The following is a 27,454-nucleotide window of genomic DNA, read 5'->3' as shown; positions in this document are numbered from 1 at the left end:
TCAACCCCACCTCGGAGTGGTGCCACTGCCCCCCTGACGCAGTCCAATGATCAGGGTCCACCGCTTGCAGCCCCCTCCTCCCATCCTGCTCCCGGGGAGGATGCTGCGCTCTTGGGGTTTAAGCAGCCCACTAACTAGCCCGCGCCGCCCAGGCTCTGTGGACCCGCTTTTAAAACTGTGTAAATAAAAACGAGGTGGGAACTTGTGATATTCAATAACGACCTAAGTCTACCTTGACATCCGGGCTCCCTGTAGATCTGAAATACAATGTTTGTAAGAAATAAATAAAGACAAAAAAAAAGAAAACAGTAAAAGAATGTTTTCGTGTTTCCTAGATGGCCGATCACCCATTTCCATTGATGAATTCTGTCTTCATACAAAACGGACAGATGATTATTACTATTATTATTATTATTATTATTATTATTATTATATTGGTGGTACTAGGGTTCCTGGATATCCTTCTACCTCCGGGCTACACTCCCAGACCTATTTTTATACTTTTTTATTTGGAAACAGGGTCCCTTAAACCAGCGCGGCTGGCTTCGAACCTGTGATCCCCCTGCCTCTGACTCCCAAGCGCGGGGATTACAAGCGTAAGCCACCACGCCCGGTGGCTGAATTATTTTTAATATTCTAACTCTATGCCCCAGCCCAAGAGGAGTCTCGTTCTATTACCCTCCACATGAGCTCCCCCAAAGGCTCTGCCTGACTCGAATGTATAGAAAAAGGTTAAGTATACTAGCATTGTTATGGGCGCAGTTCTTTTAACGTCTGGCTCACAGTAAGAAACACCTTTTATATCAACATCTCCACGTAAAGACACATAAGACAACACACAACTGTAAAGACAAGGATGGATTTTTTACAAAACAATATACTTCCACTACAGTGATTGCTAATGTTTATTTTCTTTTTCTTAATAGTATTGACTTTTTATTATTTTATTTTTTATTTTTTATTGGTGCAATGTATTCATACATCATAATGGTATAAAGAAAATACTTTTGTAGACATACATGCACACATCGCCCAGTTAGCCCCTACCCGATCCCCACCCCGTTCCCTCCCCATCCCTCCTTCCCATGCTTGGCTTAGTGGTTGACATCTAGTTTTATAGCAATTTATCCAATATTAATGATAATCTCACAAAACAGTTTCATTTGTCTGATACCAAGCTTTTGATGACTAAAAGATAACAGTTCAATATTTCTTTTTGCTTTCTTTCTTACCAGAGAATATTTTTTTCTTTTTTTTTTAGGTGAAGCTATCATACATTTATTTATTTATTTCTCAGAAAAAATCTATCCTGATATGGAATATGGACTCTAGATACCCAAAACAATCTCGAAGAAGAACAAAGTAGTTAGAAATCAGAAGCTAACTACAAGGGGAAAATATACCCCCCAAAAGTAGTTTCATAACTTTATGATTAGAAGTAGTTTAAAGTAGCTAGTCCTTTCAGGATAAATTTTATAGAACAGCTTTCTTGCAAGTCTTTTTGTCAAGCTTTATCCTCTACTCCTAAGGCTTTTACCCCTAAGACTCTAGTTACCTGCAACTTGAAGTACGGGGAAAAATGAGATTTGTTTGAATCCCAATCTCCCAATGACTATTTGTGTGATCTTATATACTATGCTCCAGAAGGGCTGGGACAGGTGTCTTATTTAACCTGCTGCCTCCCCTCCGCCCCCTGCTAGAGAAGTACACTTCTATAAGCATAGGAAGCAGATTGCCTGGGAAAGTGGGTGGGGGCGGTATTCTTAGTTTTCCTAAATTCAACACCAATGGTGATTTTGGTTATTTACAAACAAAAGGATGTAAGGATGTGCTCCAAAACAAAATAGAAACTCCCATATTAGTGGGTGTGTATCCAAAGGAGCACCAACACACAACTAAAAGAGCTCCCAATGGCCAAAGCAGGGACAATTTGAGTAACAAAATAAAGTGGTATTTGCGTACAACCCAAAGTATAAAATAGATATCTGTGTATCCACGTGATTAAAAATTATGACTAATCAATAAATGGGGGAATTGAGAGAAATCTTCCTTACGGAAGATCTTCAAATAAATTAGGTAGATACTCTGTCCTAAGGAGGTGGAGTATAATTCCCACTACATGTGGGCCATGCATGTGATTTCCTTCCAAAGAGTCAGTGTGACAGGGGAAAGGAGTAACCCTTCCCAGTGGAGAAACGTGACAACCACAACTTGAGCCAGGTGTCAAGGCGGCACAGTCATGGATCATATTGAGAACACATACCCTTGATAGGCTGTGATGAAAATGGCATTTTGGTTTTTCTCCTAAAAATCCCAAGCATGAGAAAAATATCAAATTCAAATAGACAAACACCTTGTGTATCTGGTTGGCTATTCCTCAAAACTTTCAAAGGCATCAAATCAAGAGAGGTCTAAGAAGTTGTCAGTCAAGAGGAGTCTAAGGAGACATAACTACTAAATGTAAAGTGCTCTCCTGGATGGGATTCTCCAACAGAAAAAGGTTATTTTTTTAAAAAACAAAAACTTTTATAAAAGCAAAAACTAAGGTACTAAACTGCGGACCTTAGTTAATAAGGTATCAACACTGATTGGCTAATTGTAACAAATATACCATACCATTGTAAGATAAGTGTGTTTACACAAGGGGAAGACTGTACTATCTGCTCAAATCTTCTGCAAATCTAAAACTTTTCTTTAAATATATATTCTTACGCCGGGTGTGGTGGCGCACGCTTGTAATCCCCGCGCTTGGGAGGCTGAGACAGGAGGATTGCGCAGGTTCGAAGTCAGCCTCAGCTACTTAGTGAGGCTCTTGGCAACTTAGTGAGACCCTTTTTCCAAATAAAATATAAAATGGGTCTGGGAGTATAACCTGGAGGTAGAAAGCCCCAGTACCACCCAAAAAAAAAATAATAATAATAAAAAGGAATGAGGCACTGATACACACCACACACACACACACACACACACACACACACACAATTACAACCTGGGTGGACCCTAGATACATGCTTAGTGAGAGGATTCTAAATAGACAAATCTACACAGAAATAAAAAAAAGGTGTGGCAGACAGAGTAAGAAGAAATGGGAAGTAAGGTGGGCGTGGTGGCGCACGCTTGTAATCCCCACGCTTGGGAGGCAGAGACAGGAGGATCGCGCAGGTTTGAAGCCAGATGCGCTGGCTTAACAGACCCTGTTTCCAAATTTAAAAAAAGTATAAAAATAGGTCTGGGAGTGTAGCCCAGAGGTAGAAGGGCTTCCAGGAACCCCAGTACCACCAAAAAAAAAAATCTAAAATTATGACTCATTATCAAAAAACAACATTTTCTCATTTAAGGAGAGTGAGTTGCTAGACATTGAAAGGCTGAACTCACTTCTTTTCATATCACCCCACTCACTAATGTAAGGCATTTCTAGATGTGGGAAAGTCCTTTCAAAATAATCTCCAAAAATGGTTTTCCCACCTACCCAAGTAATTCAAAGGAAATGATTTTTTAATTCATAGAAAGAGACCAAGCCTCTAACACATAAAGTACTGATAAGTGGGGCACAGTGAAGCATGCCTATAATCCCAGTACCTGGGAGGCTGAGACAGGAGGATCATAGACTTGAAATTAGCCTCTATAATTTACCAAGAACCTCACCAACTTAGGGAGGCCTTATTTCAAAATAAAATATAAAATAGGGTTGCGGCTCTAGCTCAGACATGGAAGGCCCGTGGACTCAATTCCCAGTACCAGCAATCAGTCAATCATTAGTTTAAGAACTTTTTAGCTTTACTTTGTTGACAAATGCCTTCAAAATTCATAATATAGAGATTAAAGACCTAGGAAAATGCTTTTATACCATTTCTACCCAGAAGCCTAGATTATTTTTTTTTTTTAGGATTTAAAGAAGTTTATTAAAAAGAGAGAAATACAGAAGACAGTTAAAGCCCCGTGCCATTCAGAAATGGCATGGGGGGGGGGAGCGATTCAAATGAATTCACTCCTAGATGAATTTTAAAATCCTCTATTTTTAAAATTTATTTGGTATTGGGAGTAAACCCAGGGCTCTACCACTGAGCTACAACCCCAAACTCAAAACTTTTTTGCTTGCCTTTTTTGTTGGTGGTCTGGGGATCCAGCCCAGGGCCTTACCTAAGTATTGTACCACTGAGCTACACTCCCAGCCCTAAAAGACTCTTTAAAAATCAAAATACTATATATTTTATTGAAGCAAAGCATTAAATAAAAGAACTCTGAGTAGAAAGAAGGGATGATAATTACAAGCCCCCGAGTCTGCTTAGGAACCCAACACAAGGACTGAGCTACTTGGAGGTCCTTTCTGGCTCACTCCCTGTTAATGCACTGACAGGGAAGACAGAAAGGCATGAACCTATCTCTTTACCAGGCTGACCCTCAATCAAGAGGCAATTTAAAAAGGTATATTTTAAAAGTACAAAACAAAAGGAAGAGCAGATGAACAACCTCACTGGTAGACCCAAAAGAATTCAAATCAATAACCGACTTGAGACAATTTAACCAATTAGTTTTCTGCCTCTGAGTATAATAATCATTCAAAACATACAGATGTTGCTTCTTTTTCAAAAGCCATTTTATTAGCTTTCTGTGGTACTAACAACTATTAGTTTGGAAAAAATTTTCATTAAATTCATCTATGCTTTTCTCTTACAATTTGAGTAGTTACGTTGACTTAGCTTTTAGTAGGAACAGAAGGAAACTGAGTCACTAAATACTTATACACCAATGATTTAGATGCAGATTATTAAACTATCAATAGCTGTCTGTAGTTATCTGATACCTCTTAACTTTTTATCTTATACTGAAAATTAGAGGTGAAGGATAACTAAGATAATTCAATACCAGTAGTAAAATTTACTTAAAAATACTACAATTGGAATCTTCTACATAAATTACAAAAAAGATGGCTGAAATTTCATTACACTGACTACTGGTAAGGCTTGGCATTGATCATAAATAAGAAATGGTTTAATTTCTCTAACTCAAATTTCTTATACCTTTTAAATCCCTAGGGACAACAGTATCTTGTTTCATTTAATGAAAAGAATGACAGTATGTTTTAAAAATTTTTATTAATAACAATAATCATTGTAGCTCTTCAATCATTTGAAGTTCTAAGAAAAAATGAAAATGCTGAAAAAAGTTGTAGCATTATTATATAAACAATGAGTAAGAAATTCAGCATATATAAACTTCAAAACAAATTACAAAAGAAATTTTTGTGAAACACTCATCTCAAAAAACAAAACATACACAAAAGCTCCAAGGATATTATATTTTATTACATGAATGTCAAATGTTTTATAATACTGTTTTGCTAAATTTTATATATTCTATAAAATAAATATTATCTTAAGTACATTGGATTTTATAATGGAATAAAAAGAACAGATGATTGAAATATACCCAATAGAAAATGTATTCTTGCTTATATTATTATACAATCCTTTTGATAAGAAATGCTTCTAGTGTTATGAACAAACTTGATCTTCTTTGAAATGTCCTCTCCGCTGCTTTTCTGTTTCTGTCACCGTAGCTATAAATAGTTGTTTAAGGATATCCTTATCTAAGTTCCTGCCTGTAAACAAAACAGTACAATTATATCATGCTTATAAAAATGACAGGTCACCCATCAATTCCACATTATTAAATGCTTGATGATCTTCAGAAATTTATAAAAAAACTTTAGTAATTGAGTGATTCCTTTAACTCTCTAAAGTTTCAAAACCAAATTGGTGCTTAAAAACTTTTGTAAAATTGTATGAAGAGTGAAAGTCCTCGTAAGTTCTTATGAATGCTATCATATAATTAAGACAAAGTTTTAATCATATGCTTATTTAGTTACAAAAGAGGACCTGGGTGGTTAATGCTGCTTAAGTAGCACATTAATCCTATTTGGATCTTTACTTTAGAAAGCTTGTCCTGTGTCACTTACCAATAAGGACGAGTCGATTGACCCTCTCAGTGTCATCCTTCCAGCTCACTGGAGTCTCCTCCAGATCATAGAGCTCATGGACACCTTGGACAATCACTTGTTGTGGCTTGTCTTTGACTGACACCAGCCCCTGCCCAAAGGAGAACGACCAGTCAGCTTCAGCTCAAAGTTGACTGCAGAAATAGTACACTGATGTGAGTAAATTAATTTTTGCTATTATTTTTCCAAATACAAACTCATAGGAAAACAGGGAAAATTATTTAATTCCAATTATTTGTGCACTGAAAATAGTTATTTTAAAACATCAATTTTTTAAAAGTTGTTTTGTATATATACTATTTTTTAAATATTTTTAATGATATAATTAATACATGTAATCAGGATGATCTTTTAGTGTTATCATAGCAAAAAACAACAAAATAATGATGTATGTTCTATACCACATATCCTATTGATTATTCTGATTACAAGCAAAATTATTAGGAAAATTCAAGAAGTTATAGGATTCAGACAATTAGTTAATCTGTTCTGGAAATAGAATGCAATAAATAGACAATGATAAAATAAGGCTATGATATTCATCTGGATTAAAATTTGTATTATATTGATTTGCCAAGAAAAAGGACCAAATGATCTAATAAACCACCTGCAGTGGAGATAAATGTCTCTAAAATAGTTTTTGTTACACGTATTTGTTATATTACCTGTATGTTTAAAAATTATAAGAAGCTGGGCCTGGTGGCATGTGCTTGTAATTTCAGTATTTGGGAAACAAAGACAGGTGAATTGCAGGATGAGGATAGCCTTCACAACCTAGTGAGACCCTGTTTCCAATAAAAGAAAAATAAATAGCTGGGAATATAGCTCAGAGATAGAATGCCCCTAGAAATAAAATAATAAAAAAAGGTAGGAGACAAGCTACTCAGTCACTCCTACCACACAATTTTGTGTAATTTTGGTATAATTAATTATTTTGGTTATATTTCCTTACAGTTTTTCTTTTCCTGTGTTGAATTTTATTTCTAATTTTTAAATTTGAATTTTTGTAATAAGAAACTCCTTGGAGAAAACCATATAAGCATCATTTTTTTTGTTAATTATATAAAAGTTATGAAACATCAGATATTACTAGTGTTAACATTGTAAGCATGGTGATTACCAAATGACTAATTATTTGTAGCAGCAAAAAGAAGGAAGGCTATGATGTCCCAGCATCACTCAGTGTTGACAGTATTGAAGACACCTGCTGAAACACTGTCACACATATAAGAATAAAATCCAAACTAAGAGGCTCCCACACAAGTCATGGAACTACACAGTGGCAGCATTAGTGTAAACGCCCAAACTGTTGTTCTTCTGGGTGGCTACTGCATTTACTACTGTAGGATAAAATGCAGTTACAGGAAGAAATATACTCTGCCAGTCATGGAATGCTGACTGGCATTGCCACCATAAAGCAGCAGCAACAGAAACTGCTTTGGTTCCTCTGAGTGGGAGTGATGTGGAGTAGACTGGGTCCACCTGTTATTCAGCAGAGCCAATCCCAGGGAGAGCCAGCACAGGGAAAGAAGAAACCCAAATCTAAATAGTTTTTGCATAGCCTCAACTTCTGTCATTCTAGCAACCCTAGAAAGTCAGCCACTAGCAGAAAAGAGTCTATGCACTAATAAAAATTGTATGCACATTTGTGAACCGACAAGAGTAGACACTCATTTAAAATGACTGCGGACTGGCTAAGCTTCCCTTACGAACTACTGCATCCTGGGGGGGAAAAAACCCGCCTTTTGTAACATTATATACATATACATATTTCAAGGACTATGAATGGGTTTCCAAACACAGAACAAGAATTCTTCTAGTTTAATATACAAAGAACTTAAAGACTTAACACTAAAAATAATAACCCAATCAAGAAATAGGCAATTAAACTACATAGACACTTCCAGAAAAAAAAAGAAACACAAATGGTCAATGCATGAAAAATGTTTAACATTATTAACAATCAGGGAGATGCAAATCAAAACTACACTGAGATTCCATGCAACCCCAATCAGATGACAGTGATCAAGAAGTCAAACAACAGACTTCCAGGAAGATGGCAACCAAGGGAAGTGCGTATCAGTCCTGATGACACTCGATCTCTCTCTGTGAGAACATCTTGACGAGAGAAAGAAACCAGCATAAATTTGAACAGAGCACTGAGAAATGAAAGAAATGCAAATGGCCAATAAGTGTATCAAAATATTCTCAACATCATTAGCAATCAGAGAGATGCAAATCAAAGCTACCCTGAGATTTTACCTAACTCCTACTAGAATGGCAGTCATTCAAAACACAATAACAACTGCTGACAAGGATGTGGAGAAGTGAGAACTCTAATACATTGTTGGTGGGATTGCAAATTAGTGCAAACACTTTGGAAAACAGTATGGAGGATTCTCAGAAGAATGGGAACAAACCTACCATATGATCCAGCAATACCATTTCTCGGTATCTACCCAAAAGAATGGAAACCAAACTACCAAACTAATGCATGCAGATCTATGTTCATAGCTGCACAATTCACCATAGCCAAACTGTGGAACCAGTCAAGATGTCCATCAACAGATGAATGGATTACAAAACTAGGGGATATGTACACAATGGAATTTTACTCAGCATAAAGAAGAACAAAATTATGTCATTTGTAGGGAAATGAATGGAACTGGAGAACATTATGCTAAGTGAAATTAGTCAGTCACAAAAACTCTCCCTAATATGCGGAAGCTAGGGAGAAAAGGGGTCATAAGAGGAGCTCTAGATGAAGGAGAAACCTTAGATGAGCAAATAACGCAACCTGAGGGGTGGGAGGAGGAAAAGGGAAATTCCCTAATACCTAATGTATATTACAAGTATTTCAATCAGTAAACCAAACATGAGAAGGAGGGAGGGGGGAGGGAGTGTGGTGAGAATTGGGGAAGGGCTAAATGAGTGATATGTGCATGTATGCCTCTACAATCTTGTATTCCTTTAAGATCTAAGACTATAAGGCACCAATTAACAACAAAAAAAAAAAAGAAGTCAAACAATTATAAATGCTGATGAGGATGTGGAGAAATAGGAACTCTAATACACTGCCAGTGGGAGTATAGTCACCATGGATATCAGTATGGAGAATCCTTAAAAATATGGGAATGAACCCACCATATACTCCAGCTATACCACTCCTGAGTATCTTTCCCAAAAAACTGACATTAGAATATTATAGTAATATATGTATACCCATGTTTATAGCAGCACAATTAATAGCCAAATTATGAAACCGACCTAGGTGTCCATCAACAGATGAATGTATTACAAATTTATGGGATGTACACACAGTGCACTTCTACTCAGTAATAAAGAAGAACAAATTTATGTCATTTTCAGGAAAATGGATGGACCTAGAGAACATTACGTGAAATTAGTCAGTCACAGAAAGTAACTTCTCTCTTGTGTGGAAGCTAGTGGGTAATTGGGACACAAGAGGGATTTTTAGATAATGGAGAGAAACACCAAGAGAGCGATGGATGCTATGTACATATGTGAAATTACTAATGCCAATCTCAAGTCATGTACAGGGAAGAGGAGAGGGGGGGAGGCAGCCACCGGGATGCTACCCGAGTGCTGTACGCATGCGTGTCTTTATCATCTGGACTACATTATGTGAGACTTACAATGCACCAAATAATTATATTAAAAATGAAATAGAAAAAAAAAGAATTCTAGTCCTTCATAACTTTGTATAGAGTATGACAATGTCTAGTGTCTGCCAAATACATCAAGAAACACAAGGCTCAGCAGTGGCAGAATTTTTAACATTTTTTTTCTTTTAAAAGAAGCCCTCTTGGAAAAATAAACACAGCTTTCTCTACGTGACCCATCTGTGTGCCCTAGAGTCAAGCTCACTGGCCAGAAAGCTGCTCAGAACACCTGGGAGTAGAGAGCAGGGTCTGCGAGTTCAAAGTACACAGGCTGTTTTAGCTGCAACACTAAATGAAGCTGTGCAAGTAAATCATGCTTTTTGCAGTGACGTCTAAAGCTCCTTTTCAGCAATGGAAATGATAAAAATGAGAGCAGACAAGGGCTGCTTGTACTGAGACCAGGGTTGCTGTTTAAAACCAAATATGGTTTTTATGTAACAGACAAGAAAAGGACTTTGTCCCAACAGTCTGCAAGGTAAGCTGCACACTACCTTCAGCCGGATGACCTCCATGCAGTGGCGGTCCTTGTTTCTCACATTCTTTTCCCACAGGAGATTCTGTATCAGGTGACACATTTTAATAAGATCAACCTCTGCTAATAGCAACAACTATGCAACAAAACAGTTGATAAATTATTAATCAGTAAAAGTTACACACACCCACCTGAATAAATACATTTAAGTTTTCTTCCTTTGCATTCCCTGGTACTTCAAATGTGACTGTCACAATACTCTGTAAATCAACAGTAATAATCAATAATTTTTACGGTAATACAAATATATTTTAAAAATACAACAGTTTTAAGATGAAAACACCATATTTCATATTCATGAAATTTTTTGTTGCCTGGCAATATAACTAATTATAGCCTCACCTGTATGTGTTGGTGTTTGGAATTAGCAACTCCATTTTCTATATTCTACAGAACCAATAAACATATTTACATAAAAACTTCTCATGAAAGGGCACTCATTATTTAATTTTGCTTCCTTGGATTCCAGCAATAAGAAGGAGCGCAGCACACAGTGCGCTGACTGGGCTGAGGAGCACTCTGGCCTGTGCCATCTCATTTCACCTTTTCACCTACTCTTCACAGCTGTGCTGGGAGGTAAAGGTAACTACTTTCCATTTTATAAATCGGGGGAAATGAGGCTAAAGATAAACTACCCAGAGCCAAGAGTACTATTCAAAATCAAATGTGTTACCCTGTTTTCTTGAAAAAATAACCACAAAAGAAAGGTTCATTTTATCTCTAACTGAACAAGCTTGTGCCTAGTGGAAGAGTTCTTAGAGATGAGCATAATGTCGATGGTTTAAACATGAGCAACATCATTACAGAACACTCGCTTTGACACTTTTCTCTCATCTTGTTAAATCCCTCATTGTCCACTCTAAAGAATCAGAAGTTTAAGATTGCCTTTAATGCCGGGCGTGGTGGCGCACGCTTGTAATCCCCGCACTTGGGAGGCAGAGACAGGAGGATCGCGCTGGTTCGGAGCCAGCCGCGCTGGTTTAAGAGACCCTGTTTCCACATAAAGTTAAAAACTAGGTCTGGGAGTATAGCCCGTGGGAGTGTAGCCCGGAGGTAGAAGGGCTTCCAGGAACCCCAGTACCACCAAAAAAAAAAAAAGATTGCCTTTAACAGGTCACATGATTAAAAATCAAATCTCCCTTTACTAATATAGCCCTAAATTAGGAATGAAAATACACAAAGGCTAAGCATAACACGATAAAAAAAACCTCATCTTGGATAATAAGATGCTCAAGCCAAGCTCAAAAGGGCTTAAAACAGGCATGAAGAACATAATACAGCACACCTTTGCATAACTTCTTAGAACTGGTTACCTGGCTCACCATTTTTACCCCAAATTTTTACTAGCAAAAAACCAGAACTAAGCCAGGCGTGGTGATGCACACTTGTAATCCCAGCATTCTGGAGGCTGAGACAGGAGGATCGCAGTTCATGGACAGCCTCAGCTACTTAGTGAGGCCTTTTGAACTCAGTGAGACCCTGTTTCAAAATAATGAATGAAAAATAGGGCTGGGGGTGTACCTCAGAGGTAAAATGCCCCTGGGTACCATCCCCAGTACTGAAAAAAAAAAAAAAAGAAAGAAAGAAAGAAAGAGAGAAAGAAAGAACAAAAAAGCCTATATTTTAATCTAAACTTAAGAGAAAAGCTAAAAGAATTAAGGAGCAAATGACATAATTACGTTCCTCCTTATGACTGAGTAAAATTCCATTGTATGCATATACCACAATTTTCTTTATCCATTCATCTATGGACGGATGCCTAGGTTGGTTCATAATTTGGCTACTATAAATGTGCTGCTATAAACATGGGTATGCATGTATCACCACAGTATTCTAACTTTAATTCTTCTGAAAAGATGCCAAAGAGTGACACAGCTGGGTCATATGGTGGTTCCATTCCTAGTCTTTGCAGAAACAACAGAATATTATATTTCGTGAGGTCAGCCAGTCTCAAAGTCAAGTGTCGTATATTTTCTCTCATATGTGGAAGTAAGAAAGAAAATTGGAAACATAATGGACTTTAGATAAATGAGAGAAAAAAAAGACGAGTAAAACGTGAAGGGATTTGGGGGAGGAGAAGAGGGAGAGAGAAAAGGAGGCTTAAGAAGAAATTAGTTCAAGTAACACTATATCCATATATGAAGATGAGGGGAGGAAAGAGGGAGCAGTGGGATGGGCTGCAGAAGGAAAAACACCAAGGGCTGCGTGCAAGTGTGCCTGTATCACTCTGAACCTCACTATGACGTATAAATATAATGCACAATACACTAATAAAACTATTAAAAAATCAAGTGATTTTTAAAAAAAGAATTAAAGAACAATGGGAAAATAATTAAAGAACAATGTAAACATAAATATACCAACATTTAGTCTTCACTTTAGCTAGTAATAGGAAAATCAGAAAGTGTTTTCTTGCTCAATCATAAGATTTGAAAGTTAACTTTTTAAAAAACTTCAAGTTAGACTTTAAAATAGACAAAAGTACTTACAACAGTCCCCTTTATCCATGGAGCATTAATTCCAAGACTCCCAATACATGCCTCAACTACACATAGTACAGGACCACAAATTCAATGCATTTGCCATGATCTTAACTAACTTAACTAAACACTTAATCTTGCATGGCAGCCACAACTTTTCAAGTTTGAGGTATGACAGCACAATTAGCATGAATTTCATAGAGGATTGTTCTTACCATAGAGCTCAACAAACTCAGCATGTGACTTTGTTTCTTTCCTTATTAAATTGAGATCTTTCACTTTTCCACTTATTGGAAGCATTTCACGCTTCTCTTTGGCATATCCAAATTCTTCACGTCACCACTCACACTTTAGGCCATTGTTAAGTAAACTAAGGATTATTTATACACGTGCACTACGATGCTGTGACAGTTACCTGACAACTAAAATGCCTACTAACTGCCTAATGGGCAGGGAGCACACACAGCATGGATTTACTGGACAATGGGATGATTCATGTCCCAAGCAGGATGGCAAAAGATTTCACCGTGCTACTGAGAATGGCATGCAGTTTAAAACCTGTGAATTATCTGTATCTAGAAATTTCCACTTAATATTTTTGAATTGCAATGACCAATGAAATGACTGAAATATAAAAAGCAAAACTATGGATAAGGGGGAAGGGTCTCACTTTGCCTTCCAGGTGTGCTGGAAGGTTCCTCTAGTCAGTCTAGCTTGTTTCCCATCACTCATCTCTCTTTTGTTCTCAGACAGGATTATTAGGCAGCCTGTAAAACAGCTTTCAACTGACTCCACTTCTACTCATACTGTAACCAACTTAGTGCAGACCCTCATCACATGGCACTGTATTTTTCTGCTCAGTCTCCTAATTCTAAAGTCCAGTTCTACTTAGGTCACATTGCCACACAGCTGTGTGAGCTCTTTGCCTGGCAAATGAAAGCCATAGACCAGGATTCCAGAACACACTCTACCACAAATTCTGCACTAAAGACCTGCTGAAACAACCTGGCTTTCCTACTTTTAAACATTAGGGCCGCTCTTGCCCTGACTTCTTCCCAGACCACTTTTTGGTATTGAAGTCAGAACAGAAGTTACCTCTGCATTTGACACAGTTTATTTTTAACTGAGAAGGAGTTCTAAGAGCATGTGTGTGTGTGCACAAGGATATATAGGTGAAAATATATGTGAAGAAGCACTGAATTGTACACTAAAATTACAGATGCTTAGTTTTATGTAAAAAAAAAAAATACTACTCGGGACAACATTATCCCAAAATATGGCAACTGGGCCATGGAGAAAATGGTCAAAACAGGAAGATCACTCTCCCCATCTCTTCATGCTTCTCCCCTGAAGCAAGTCATACACCCCAGGAAGGATCTTCTGACTTCCCCCTGGAGCAGGTCTTAAGAGTCTCATTTGAGGTGCCCTCCATGTTCCCTTTTTAGAGCAAAAAAGCATCCTCATCTCCAAAGACAAAAGGCCACGGAGAAAACGCTGAATGAAAAGGCTTTGCTAAGTTCCCCCAGCTTGGTGTTACTAGATCACATTCTTTGCCTATCATATTCCCATGGCTCCACACTCCTCAGCAACCAAGCATCAAAATACTCACACTTACCCATTTATTCAGGTCTTTACTATGAAGGATTTCATGTCATGTAAATTTATTAAATAAAATCACATGCTCTTTTCTTATTAATTTGTCTTCTATTACTGGGACCTCATCTGTAAACTTAGCAATGGATGAGAAGAGATATATTTCCTCCTGCATAATTTAAAAATCCACTAAGCCAAATTAGACTGTTCATGACTTTCAATCCCATAACCCTTTGTCCACAATATTATATTTTCCCCATGTTTATATATCTAAAGCAGAAAAAAGCCTCAGAATCTCCTGTACAGCTTTGACAAAATAGACATGCCCTATTTACCGGTGAAATGACATAATGTCTGGGATTTGCTTTAACACACTCCAGCAGGAACAGCGAGTACATACAGGTTCGTTATACTATTCTGCTCTTATGTATGCCTGAATTTGCTATTTAAAAATATATATATATAAACTTTTAAATTCTAGCAAAGAAATGTGAGGAGGATAAATGAAACAAAATTGGCCAAATGTTGACATTATTTAAATTGGATAATGCATACAAGAGGTTCATTACTATTCTCTTTAATATAATCCAATCCCTATCCCAGCTGAGCATGACTAAGAACTGAATGGTCACTTCCAGACAGACCAGATGATGGAGGGAGGACAAGGTGCACTGCTCACTCACAGTCTCTCCCTCTCACTGTGTTCTAAATGGAAGGAGTTATCCTACAGCTGTACCATTTAGGACCTGCTTGACCAAACATGGGTACAGTGAAAATATATGTGGTTTGTTCCTAACATCTTATATATTTACCTGAAATCTAAAATTAAATCTTAAAGGGGGTCTTTTTTTTTTTTTTTTTTTTTTTTTTGTCTTTTTGGACTGGGGATCCAACCCAGGGCGGCGCACTTTGCCACTGAGCTACATCCTAGCCCGCTAAAATTAAATCTTAAAGCATGAAAAAAATGGAGTAGAAATTTGTACAACTAGTTACCTGAAGGTAAAATTCAAAGCTAATTTTACACCAGACTTTTAATAAGTTATTTCAAAACAGTAAAAATAAACTGTAAGTAGAGCCCTCAAGGTACTTTTAAACAGAAATTCTCATTTCAAGAATTGATTAAAATATGCTGAGTAGCCTGTAGTTGGAGAAGCTGGAAAGCACGATTCCTTAAGATTCAAAGTAAGTGTGTTTAATGAATTCCTCTTATGTGTTAATGTTTTCTCTCATATGTGGAGGCTAGGAAGAAATCTGGATACAAGAAGGACTTTAGGTAAAAGAGGAGAAACCTCCGTGGGCCAATGATGGAGTCTAGAAGATGTTGGTGGGGCAGGGAGAATCAATGAAAGAAACAAGTTATTGACACTACATTCATATACAAAATTATCAATGGCAATTTCAATATTATGTACAAGCCAGGAGGGTGAGTGAGGAGGGGGCCAGGGGGAAGCTCACCAAGTGCTATGTGCATGTGTGTCCATCGCTCTGAACCTCAGTATGATATGAGACTACAGTACATTATATTAAATATAATCTATTCAGCTGCTGTGGACATCAGTGTGGAGATTCCTTAAAAAACTGGGGAAGAGTCAACCATATGATCTGGCTATACCATTCCTGGGTATCTTTCCAAAGGGGCTGAAATCAGAGAACTACAGTAACATATGCATACCCATGTTCATAGCAGCACAATTCATAATAGCCAAAATATGGAACCAACCTAGGTCTCCATCAACAGATGAACGGATTGCAAAATCATGGGAAATACACACAATGGAATTCTACTCAGCTATAAAGAACAAAATCATGTCATTCACAAGAAGATGGAAAGACCTGGAGAACGTTATGTTAAGTAAGATTAGCCAAGCACAGAAAGAGAAGGGACATAAGTTTTCTCTAATATGCTCAAGTTAGGGATCATTAGGGATACCAGAGGGACTCCAGACAATGGAGGGGAAATTTCAGCGAAGCCAGAAAGGAGGGGTAGGGGAGGAAGAAGGCTGAGGTTAATTCATGGAAAAGCTATCTTCAAATATGTATATACATGTGAATATAACAGTTAAAATGGACACTCAGTATTGGGAGGGAGAGAAAAGGGGAAGAAGGGGGTGGGGAGTGGGAAGGACACCAAGTACCATGTGAATATATGCCATTGTCAACATGATCCACATTATGACGTGAGACTATAGTGCACCAAAAAAATTTTAAAAATACAATATATTCTTTTTTTTTTTTTTTTGGTGGTACTGGGAGTGGAACCCAGAGGCTTTCTACCTCCAGGATATACTCCCAGACCCATTTTATATTTTATTTGGAAACAGGGTCTCACTAAGTTGCTGAGAGCCCTACTAAGTAGCTGAGGCTGGCTTGGAACCTGTGCGATCCTCCTGTCTCAGCCTCCCAAGCACCGGAATTACAAGCATGTGCCACCACACCCAGCAAAATATTCTTTTTAAAAAAGAAACTGGATTGGACAACTTCAAAAGCATCCAAAATTCTGAAGATTATCAACACAGTTCAAAAACACCAGTTTAGAAAGAGTTCTAATAAAACACCCATTAATATGACCAACTTAGTAAAAAAAAAAAGATACTTTAAAAACATTGTTTAAGATGGTTTTTCTTTACCTGATCAAGATGAGGTTGGGCTGCTGGTACATGCTGAAGTTTTTCCTGCAAACTAAAAACAACTGATTTATAATTTCAGAGATCAAAGTGCTTTTGAGTTAACCATATACATTACTCAGACACAAAGTCCAAATAAGGAAGAAACCTATGACAATCTATCTCATAGTTCTAGTTTTGCGTGTTATTCACATATTCTAATAGAGAAAAAGCTAACAAAGTTTTTAAAGTCTTTCTTTAAAAGCACACACATTCACACACCATAAATATACAAATAATAAAGAGAAAAACTATTCTTTTAACAACACTGTTTTGTATGATTAAGTATGTCAATAGATTGTGTTATAATTTCAACAGGTCCAATACAAGCTTAGAAAATTATACATAACTATTTGTACTCAGTTCAAAGTTCCTTAACTCTCCAGTGATTTATCATAGAAAAATAATATTGGTAAAGAAAGTAGAATAGATTTCTCCTTATCAAAGTTTTCACTTGAACATATTTACTTATTTAAAACAACAGTATCATAAATACAAACCTTCTATATAGTCTGTTACTGGTTAGTCCTAAAAGTGCACTGTTCTGATATGAAAGGAGCCAGAAGATCAATATGGCATAACAAATTACAACCATAACAACTGCAGCATACATTTAGACTGATGGGGCCAGTGTGTGTGGGGGGGGGGGGCTTAAAATCTTGCAGATGTTTTGCCCTGAGGAACAGTGAGGGATAAATTAGTAACAGCAAGTTTAGGAAGGAGAAAGAGCTTGTAGAACCTGTTGGAGGGAATGAGTCTCATTGGGAGGTCTTACTAGGGAAGTGTCAAATTAAATTCTTCCCAGCTGGTTGTTCAGGAAAGGCTTCTCCTGGTTAGCTACTAAGCACAAAGAAAAGTTATGCAAAGGCTTTATGTATAGTGATGGGATCATACTAAATAGCTACTACAAGTGTCACTACAGCTGCTCCGAATCAAGTACAGAATGATATTAGAAAACTGTTGAAAACCTATATGCTTTAACCATACATTCTATGTTTATCTCTGACAACTGTATATAACAGTCGTATTAAATGCAAACAAAAAGTCAAAAAATTTAAGAATGAACATTTTTTACCCCCTAGTAAGTCTCAGAATTTTGTGCCCCTAATATGTTCTCTATCATAAAAACAAAGGAAACTGTACTCTTCTGAACAAGCATATGTCATCAAAACCTAAAACTGACAACTTAAAATTCCCATTTTGCATATTACTTGTAATCTTATAACAACCATTGGCTTTAATGAAAATGTACAAGTCTAAAATAGTTTCTTGTTCTGTATATATGCCATTTTTTTCTAAAGAACGGTAATTTCATAGTAAGATGGAAAAAGTATTTTCTATTTCTCCCAGGTAAAACTATGGAATAATATAAAGAACTGGATGATTTAAAGTACCACGTTTACAGCCAAAATCATAACTAGAAAGGAAAAAATTGATATCACAAATATCAAAGTAGAAAATAATTTCAAAGTATACTCCCCTTTTGTCAGGAATAAACTACCAAGAAATAAAATGTTTGGAGGAATAACATTCAAAGATTTCAATACAAAATATTTTAGTGTTTTATAAAAATGACAATCAACTTGCAAGCTCTCAGACTCAGCAGAGAGAAATTAGTTTAAGAAAAGCAAACTTAAGGCACTATATTTTCATTTCTCTTGCCATCTAAATGTATCACAAGACCTGTAACCACCAAAATAGCTCAGGGCCTCGAGTAAAATAATAAAGAAGAGCAAGATGAAAAGCTGGGAAGGGCTATGTTCCTGGCCATTTTAGAAATGGGTAGCAAAAGACAAAAGCTAACTTTACACTTCAAGTAGGAAACAGCCTCAGCTGTCCAGTTCTTTTACTAGCCACAGCCCTAGTAAAGCCAGAAGTAAAAAGGGAGAAAAGACCACTTTGTAATGACCAAAGTAAATTTAGGCTTGAAGTCATATTTGTTTAGCGGGAGTAAGGTTTTTCATTTCCAAACTAGAGCCACAAAAGTTGTCTATGAAAAAACTCAACATAATGATAAATGATTTTCTTATTACAATAATCATAATCAAACATCCATGAAATTGGATACTTGAAGCTGACATCAGTGAAAACAGTTCAGGAAAGAGGTCACAAGTTTGTACAAGAGTGTCCTGAAAGGACATAACTTTTTCTAACACAAAACAAACAGGGTGTCAGGTGTGGTGAACACATCATCCCAGCTGAAGACTTTCAAGTTTAGGCTGGCCTGGGCATTTTAGCAAGACCTTGTCTCAAAAAATAAACAGGAGCCAAGCATGGTGGTACATTTCTGTAATCCTAGTACTTAGGAAGTTGAGACAGGAGGAATACAGGATCGAGGCCACTTAGCAAAGCCCTTAGCAACTTAGTGAGACCCTGTTTCAAGATACAAAATAAGCCGGGCATGGTGGCGCACGCTTGTAATCCCAGCATTTGAGAGGCTGAGAGAGGAGGATCACACAGGTTCCAAGCCAGCCTAAGCTATTCAGTGAGGCCCTTTGGAACTCAGTGAGACCCTATTTCAAAGTAAAGAATAAAAAATAGGACTGGGGATATAGCTCAGAGGTAGAATGCCCTGGGTTCCATCCCCAATACCGAAAAATAGATAAATAAGATAAAAAATAAAAAAAATCTAGGGAGGGGTATAGCTTAGAGGTAACAAGGCCCTGGGTTTAATATCCTGTACCCCACTCCTGAAAAAGGAAAAAGAAAACATGGAAAATAAAAAGGGCTAAGGGTATATATAACTCAGTGGTCAATACTCAGTATTGAAAAAAAAATGGAGACCACTTTGACCACAAAAAAATATATTTTTTTAAATTAAGAATAATTCAAGCTGGGCACGGTGGTGCACGCTCGTAATTCCAGCATCTGGAAGGCTGAGACAGGAGAATCAGGAGGATCGCGGTTCAAGGACAGCCTCAGCTACTTAGAAGCCCTCCGCAACTTAGTGAGACCTCGTTTCAAAATAAAGAATAAAAGAAGGATGGAGGTATAGCTTGGAGGCAGACTGCTGGATTCCATCCTCAGCTACACACACACACACACACACACACTTTCTGCCATTTGCAACAATATGGATGAACCTTGAGGACATTATGCTAAGTGAAATAAGCTAGTCACTGAAGGACAAACACTGCAGAGACTAGAAGAATGGTTGCCAGAATGCAGAGGGAGGAGAAAATAAGGAACTGGTATCCAATGAGTACAAAGTTTCAGTAAGTTCCAGAGATCTGTTGTATTTATAGTTAACAATACTCTATTGTATACTTAAAGATTATCAGGAAGGTAGAATGCATGTTGTAAGTTATCACAATTTAAAAAAATATCCAAGAGTAGCTAATATTTCTTCCCCCCCTTATCAAAACAATTATTCCCCAGGAAGAAGCAGAAAGCTGATTCATCACTAAGGGTAAAGGAAGTGTTTTTAGTAGTTCAGCTCAAACTTTCTACATATTTCATGTATTTTTCCATAGAAAGGGTATTAGAGTGGTTGGCATACAAGTGGTTGGCATATAAGTATTAACAATGAGTCTCTAAAATTAGCTGTCATTTACACTACAATTTATAGGAAAATGCTTTGTTCTTTCCAATCAAACAATTAACAAAACTTTCAAAAACATAATTTGTTAAAAAAAGAACAAGTGTGCCAGGCGTGGTGGTGCACACATGTATTCCCAGGTCTTGGGAGGCTGAGACAGGAGGATTGTGCAGGTTTAAAGCCAGCCTCAGCTAGTGGGGCTTTCAGCAGCTTAGTGAGACTCTGTTTCCAAATAAAATCTAAAATAGGTCTGGGAATGTAGCCTGGAGGTAGAAAACCCCTGGGTTCCATCCTCAGTACCACCAAAAAAAAAAAAAAAAAAAAAAGTGTGGTGGTACACAGCTTGTAATCCCAGATACTTAGGAGGCTAAAGCAGAAGAATTACAAGTGGGAGGCAAGCCTGAGCAACACAGTAAGACTCTGTTTCAAAATAAAATAAGAAAAAGAGGACTGAGATGTAGCTCAGTGGTAGAGCACCTGCCTAGCATGTGTGAGACCCCCAGCAGCACACACAAAAGACCCTGTATGTCAGGGTCTTTAACAAAGCTTAAACCAAGGATGTACTTGTGTAAATAATTCTTTTAACTGTGGAATAAAAGCACATTACATTAAAATGACCAAAATATCAAAACATACCTTATTCCAGAGAGACTGTCAAAAGCATGAAGATCTAATACATTAGAGAGATCAACTCTGAAAGGGAAAAAAATCCATGTGACAGTTGAAAATTTTGTGAAACACATCTAATTAATCAAGGACAAATCTAACAAATCATATAAGCATAATCAAAACATAAGCATGAAGATAATCAGCATATATTATTGGGGGAATTAAAAAAAATGACAGACAAAATACAAAAAGGCTAATACAAAAAACTAAGTAAAATTTGTACAAGTGGGTGAATGTTAAGGTTGAGGCAAAAAATTACTTGGTGATTGCTTCCACAAGGTAGTTTTTTTTTTGTTTTTTTTTTTTTACTCTTGATTGTCTTTTCGATCCTAAAATTGATGACCATTTCAAATACATTCTGTTGCCCCCCCAAATCATCTAAAAAACTGAAACTTTGCCAAGCAGCTTATTATTCCAAAGATAAAACAAAATGGAAATAACACCATAGCATAGGTGCATTCCAAATTCCCCTGAAACTTTTGTACTTATAGTGTCCTCTCATGATAAAATAGGGTCAGAGGTTGGGCATATGGCTTATATGCATAAGGCTGTGGGTTCAATCCTTACCAACAAAAGGAAAAAAAAAAACACCTTAGGTTCCACATATGGATTGATTCCATTCATTCAGAATGTGGTTGCAAGCCAGGCACAATGGGGCAACACTCTGTCTCAAAATAAAGAAGGGATGAGGATGTAACTCAGCAGGAGAGTGCCCCTGGGTTCAATTCCCAGTACCACAAATACAGAAACAAAAAAAAACCAGAATGGGATTGCAGACAGAATAAAACTTCCCAGTCAGTACTCTATCAGAATAGATATCATTTCTCTTAGAATAATGAAAATTAAGCTTATTGGAAATACAATGATTCAAATCAGATGATAATAACATCACAATTAGCATTAGGTTTGATTTAAAAACATAGAAGTAATTTTTTTAAAGGTGGACGGCTGGTTTTCTTTTTAACATAAGCATATAAAAGAGCAGGGAATAGTGATGTCTCCAAAATCAAAGCTAAAATGAAGGGAATACTTAAAATGACAAAAGTATAATTACATTTTAAAATCAGATGCCTGGAGCTTGCCAAACATTTATTAAATTTTTTCACAAGGAAACAAAAGTTCACTTGCCAGATTCAAGATTTTTTTTTTTTTAGATACACAAACATGTAAAATGAAAGGTCTCCTTTAGCTTAGGTCTGACCAGCTGTGCCCGTTTTGCTCTCGGCAGGCTGCACACACTCATCCTTGTGGCAGCAACACTCTATGTTAGATTATCAATGCTTTATCTTGGCACAGATTCCCATCTTATTAAAAGAACACTCCCGAGTTCTATGGTAATAGACTATAAAAACATTTTGAGTTTTGGACATTCTAGACAAGAAGTTAGGAAAATATTCAAGCAAAGAAGTGAGTGTACCATGTGGAAATTTCTGAGTATCAATTTACACTAAAAAAGACCAAAGTCTTAACATTAAATATATTTTCTTTTCACCTTCACAGTTGAGCAAATATTTATACTGAAAGGTCAAAAATGAATGAACCCCCTTCCAAGTTTATCATCTTCACCTTAGAAAACAGCTTAGTTTATTGTAGCTTACACATGCCAATCTTAGGAATATCTAATTCAGTTTTTTTTAAAAAAAAAACCTTCTATATACACTACTGTTTCTCCAAGTGTCCTTGAGAAAAATGTCATTTAGAGAAAATTTTGCTTTATATCCAGATTATTTTGATATTTCCAAAATAGGATCAATAACAGATTTGTACAACAAATAATCCTCTACAGAGAAAAATAAAATATCAAAGTCTCTCACCAAATTCTCAATGGAGAGTAAAAGAGAAAAAAGCTAAAGCTTCTAGATAGAAGTTTCTATGAACTTTCTCTAAATCTAGTACTGCCGTGAAAAATAAATTCTTCATTCATTCAAGGATTAATAGAAACTAATATCCATTACACTGAATATATTTAATTTCCTCTTTCAGAGACAAAAACATCAGATCCTTCCCAAACCAATAAAACAGAAAAATAAAAATAAAAAGGCATGACCATCATTTTAAAACTAAATGGGAAAATAAGAAGAGGGAAGTAAAAAACCTCAAAAGTTCATTTTTCTGCTAATTGCTTGAAGTACTGATCACAGCTGATACTCGGGATAATAAGTCATAGTCATCTGTTCAACTCCAGTAAGTCTCACAACAGGGTTTGCCAGCTAATCCCAGATCAAGAGTGGCAGATACTATCCCCAAAGCTCAGTCCTCAACTTTAGGATTTCAAATGCCTTTCCGAGTAGCACCTCAAACTCAAAACTGTTTACAAAACTGAGCTAATTACCTTTTCCAAACCTATTTTCACTACCACTGAACCCAAGTTACCCCTCCCCTTATACTTCCTATACCTCAGAGAATAGCTCTGCATTGAGTCTACCTTCCAAGACTCACACTTGCAAAATTCTTTAGTAACTTCTTGTTGCCTACAGGAGAAAATCCAAACCATGGACATGGTACTGAAAATCATTTGTGGTAAGTTGTTGATCTCTTCAGTCATGCACGTTTTCTCTCTGCTACAAAACACCATGTGTTCAAAACACTTGCAAGTCCCTGAGATACAACACCTTCCTTTTACGTGGAAAGTCATCCCTACTCTAGTTCATCTGGAATACTTTCATTCATTCTCTAAGGCTGAGGTCAATGATCACCCTCCCAGTCAAAATGTTTCTGACTGCTCACCAGAAGAGTTGAGGACTCATTCCTCTTGTTCCAGTTCTTAAGGACCCTGTGCATGGAACGTTCCTGCTGTGATAAATTAATGTCTAATATGTTGCTTTTGGTTTGTTTGCTTTTGTTTCACCCCAATGAGTAATCTTGGCCAATTTTTGCCCCCTCCATTGCTTAAATCCTGAACCTGCCATAAAATGCTTATCAGAAGCAAGTAGAATGTTCAATGGTTTGTTGAACTGGTTAACTTATTACTGAGGAAACGGGTTCTGGCCTTCCTCTCTTCAGTCCATTTAAATCTCTAAAGTTAAAAAAAAAAACAACTAAAAGATATAAGAATAGAATGCTTTTTAACCTCCTACTTCTGATGTCAATTTGCTTCCCTAAAACTTTTATTTGCCTCTAAATCAACCTCAGCCAAGAAGACAATACTACACTCTATTCTTATTCCTTAAGTACTCAATACTTTTCTACACATACTTAGAGCAGTTTTACTTTTGTCAGTTTTTGTTGACTTACACTATTTTGCTAAGAACCAAGTCTCAGTTTTTAAACTGGGAAACTCAAGTTGCTATACCTCAATTAATTTGGAGAAATATTTAATCTAAAATTCATGACCTAACATTAATAATCCTATTATGGATACCTTATCTTCACTGAAAAGGATTCTAACCCAACTTCAGTCCTCATGGCAAGAAGTACCATTTCAGAAAGTCCCTACATTATTAGATATGCTAGCAAAACCAGACACCGAAGAAACAGAAGAAAAATCTTATTCACTAGTTCAATCACCCATTAAAGTAATAATTATTCACTGCCTGTTTACTATTCTATAATAGAGCAAATGTTAGCAATGTTACAAATGGTAAGCAAATAAAATCTTCACAAAATAAATGAATCAAAACAAAACTTTTATTCAAGACATGAATATTTCCAAAATGAAAACAAAAGAAGAAAATTGGTTTAAGGTGTTTATAAATATGAAGTGAATATATACTATTACAGAACCATAGCTATTTAGGGAAATGATTTTTAAAAAGCTTATTTATGTATTATGCAGTTGCCTATGTGTTGTTTCTTAAAGGAGAAAAAATGTAGACTGCAATAGAAATGGTTCATAGTGTGAATTACATAATCACTGATTTCTACGTTGGAATTTGAAATGCAGGAAGCACATTTGGTGTAAGCTTGTAGAGAACTTCCCACTAAGGGCATTCTTCTGCCACCTCTGTCACCATATGGGTGGCTCCTGAGAATGCATCCCAAATTAATTCCCCAGCTGTTCACATGCTCACAGGCAGCTGTTGCTGTTACTACCTAGTGCTTATGGTAGTCTGTCAGCACTTCTAATCTCTACCATAGCAGACAAGCCACTCAGCTAAGGCCTCTACTGCATTTCCAAGGAAAGCATCTCTCAGCTAGGGGCTGGGTGGTACTAGGTGCCAGCTGTGAGCCTCAAGAGGGCCAGCTGCAAGTCACAGGGTTTATTAGCTGTCAATTCATTCTTGCCAAAAACTGAGCTAAGTAAAATGCTCTTATACAGAAATATCCTAAAATCACAACAGCATTTAATGGAAAAGAGTTAAGCCTACAAAAATATATTTCAATGATACTTTTAAGCACATTTCTTTTTTATGAAGTAACACATATATGTATGAAAAGAACAAAAAGAAAAATTTAAACAAAATGGAAATCCAAATTTAATAAAGGAGTGTAACAGGAACTTAAATATAATTTATTTATTGGTACTGAGGGTTGGTCCCATTTGTGTGTTTGTTTATATGTTTGTTTACTGGTTCTGAGGACTTAACTTTGTTTATTTACTTACTTATATATTTATCAGTTATTGGTGCTGGGGATTGAACCCAGCGGTGCTCTATCACTGAGCTATACTCCCAACCTTTTTATTTTTGAGACAGGGTCTGGTTAGGCCGCCTGAAGCTGGCCTCGAACTTGTGATCCTTTGTCACAGCCTCCCAAGTACTGGGATTACAGGCATGTACCACCATGTCCAGCTCCATATATTTTCTTACATGATATTTTTGTAACTATAAAATACTTAGATAGTTTCAAAATTATTAAAAAGTATTTAAATATCTCACACTAAACTAAAAATCCTCAGTATATTTTTTCAGATTTCTGTACTGAATTACCTTCTTAAGTGGTAAAAACTCTTAATATATTCTTCCATATTAAGCAAAAGTACAATTACATAGTTTTATATCATGGTTCTGTGGTCTTGGTTATAAAGAAAGGCAAAGGCATTAACTAAAACACCAAACTAATTTATAAGAAGCATTGAAAACAACATCTTTGGGTCCAATTTTTAGAAATGCACCTGTAACTTTCTTATATGAAAATCAACTATATTTGTTCATTAATGTTTATTATTAATAATTTAAATTATTTTTGTTGGTATTAGTAATAACTTTTAAAAAGTACCTTGATCTTTGTGTTTCCAAAATTTTTCCAAGTCCATTTATTGACCTGAAATAAATTAAAAAGCAAACAGGAACAGTAAAAAATAAGCAACTTTTTCAAAAGCACACAAATTACATTATTTCTAAAATGGGAAGTAAATAAACACAAATACAAACAGAACTAGAAAAAAATCACAAACAGAAAAACAAAATTGGCATTTTGTTATGGTTTAATTGTTGTTTTCCTTCAAATCATAAATTTGGTATGTTCTACTCATGGATTAAGAAAATACTATATGCAAAAATCTACTGTACAACTAAGAGACTAGGAATGACTCTGTGACTTATAAGACCCTTGACTTTAGAAGAAAAGATTAAAAAATACCAATAATTCTAGTGTTCTTAAAATGAATAGAGGCTCAAAATTTTTAGGTATTTATTTTTAGATTTTTAAAACATATTTATTTTCCCTGGCACACATAGCTATACATATACTAAAATCCAGCTATACACACATAGCTATACACATACTAAAATAATGGAATGAGGTTTCCTTTGTACGGCACCAAAAAGTACTGTTAATTCCTTTTTTTTTTTCTTCTTTTCTTCAGCACTAGGGATGGAATCCAGGGACATTCTACCTCCAGCCTTATGTTTTATTCTTTATTTTGAAACAAGGTCTCACTGTGTTGCAAAGGGCCTCACTAAGTAGCTGAGGCTATTTGTGAACCACAATCCTCCTTTCTCAGCCTTCAAAATGCTGGGATTACAAGTGTGCACCACCACGCCCAGCGTGTTAATTCCTTTTCAATACACTGAACATCTCATCTATATATCTTCCTTGCGGGGTTGTGGGGGGTGGTGGTTATGGAGCTGAAAAGCATTCTGTTTCCAAGCTATACCCCCAGCCCTTTTTTTTGTTTTGATATAGGATCTCACCAGGTTGCTTAGAGTCTTGCTACGTGCTGAGATGTCCTTGAACCTACAATCCTGTCTCAAGCCTCCCAAGTACTTGGATTACAAGCATGCATCACCATACCCAGACACATTGTCTTTAGTGTTACTTGCCCAAGTTATGTACTACTTGTTCAAGCTTATTCTAATGGTAAGTGCTTCTGCACTGAGTGATTCTAAGGCAAATCTTCTCTTTTGAATATATTCTA

At 36.5% G+C, this 27,454-nt stretch overlaps 1 protein-coding gene across 1 annotated transcript; it reads right to left on the bottom strand.

Moving 5' to 3' along the window:
* Nucleotides 1–23,937, bottom strand: LOC308272241 (putative COBW domain-containing protein 7; the record flags this gene model as incomplete). Its single annotated transcript, XM_080708992.1, has 9 exons — nucleotides 1–175; nucleotides 2,264–2,304; nucleotides 5,508–5,598; nucleotides 5,956–6,089; nucleotides 10,173–10,238; nucleotides 10,345–10,413; nucleotides 16,914–16,965; nucleotides 21,124–21,230; nucleotides 23,884–23,937. The coding sequence occupies 9 exons, from the start codon at nucleotides 23,935–23,937 to the stop codon at nucleotides 1–3; spliced, it is 789 nt and encodes a 262-aa protein (XP_080565118.1).
* Nucleotides 23,938–27,454: the final 3,517 nt, after the last annotated feature.

This window comes from Muscardinus avellanarius (assembly GCF_963383645.1).
Source record: "Muscardinus avellanarius genome assembly, chromosome: 13".
Classification (NCBI taxonomy): domain Eukaryota; kingdom Metazoa; phylum Chordata; class Mammalia; order Rodentia; family Gliridae; genus Muscardinus; species Muscardinus avellanarius.
This window is presented reverse-complemented; position numbering and strand designations above follow the sequence as displayed.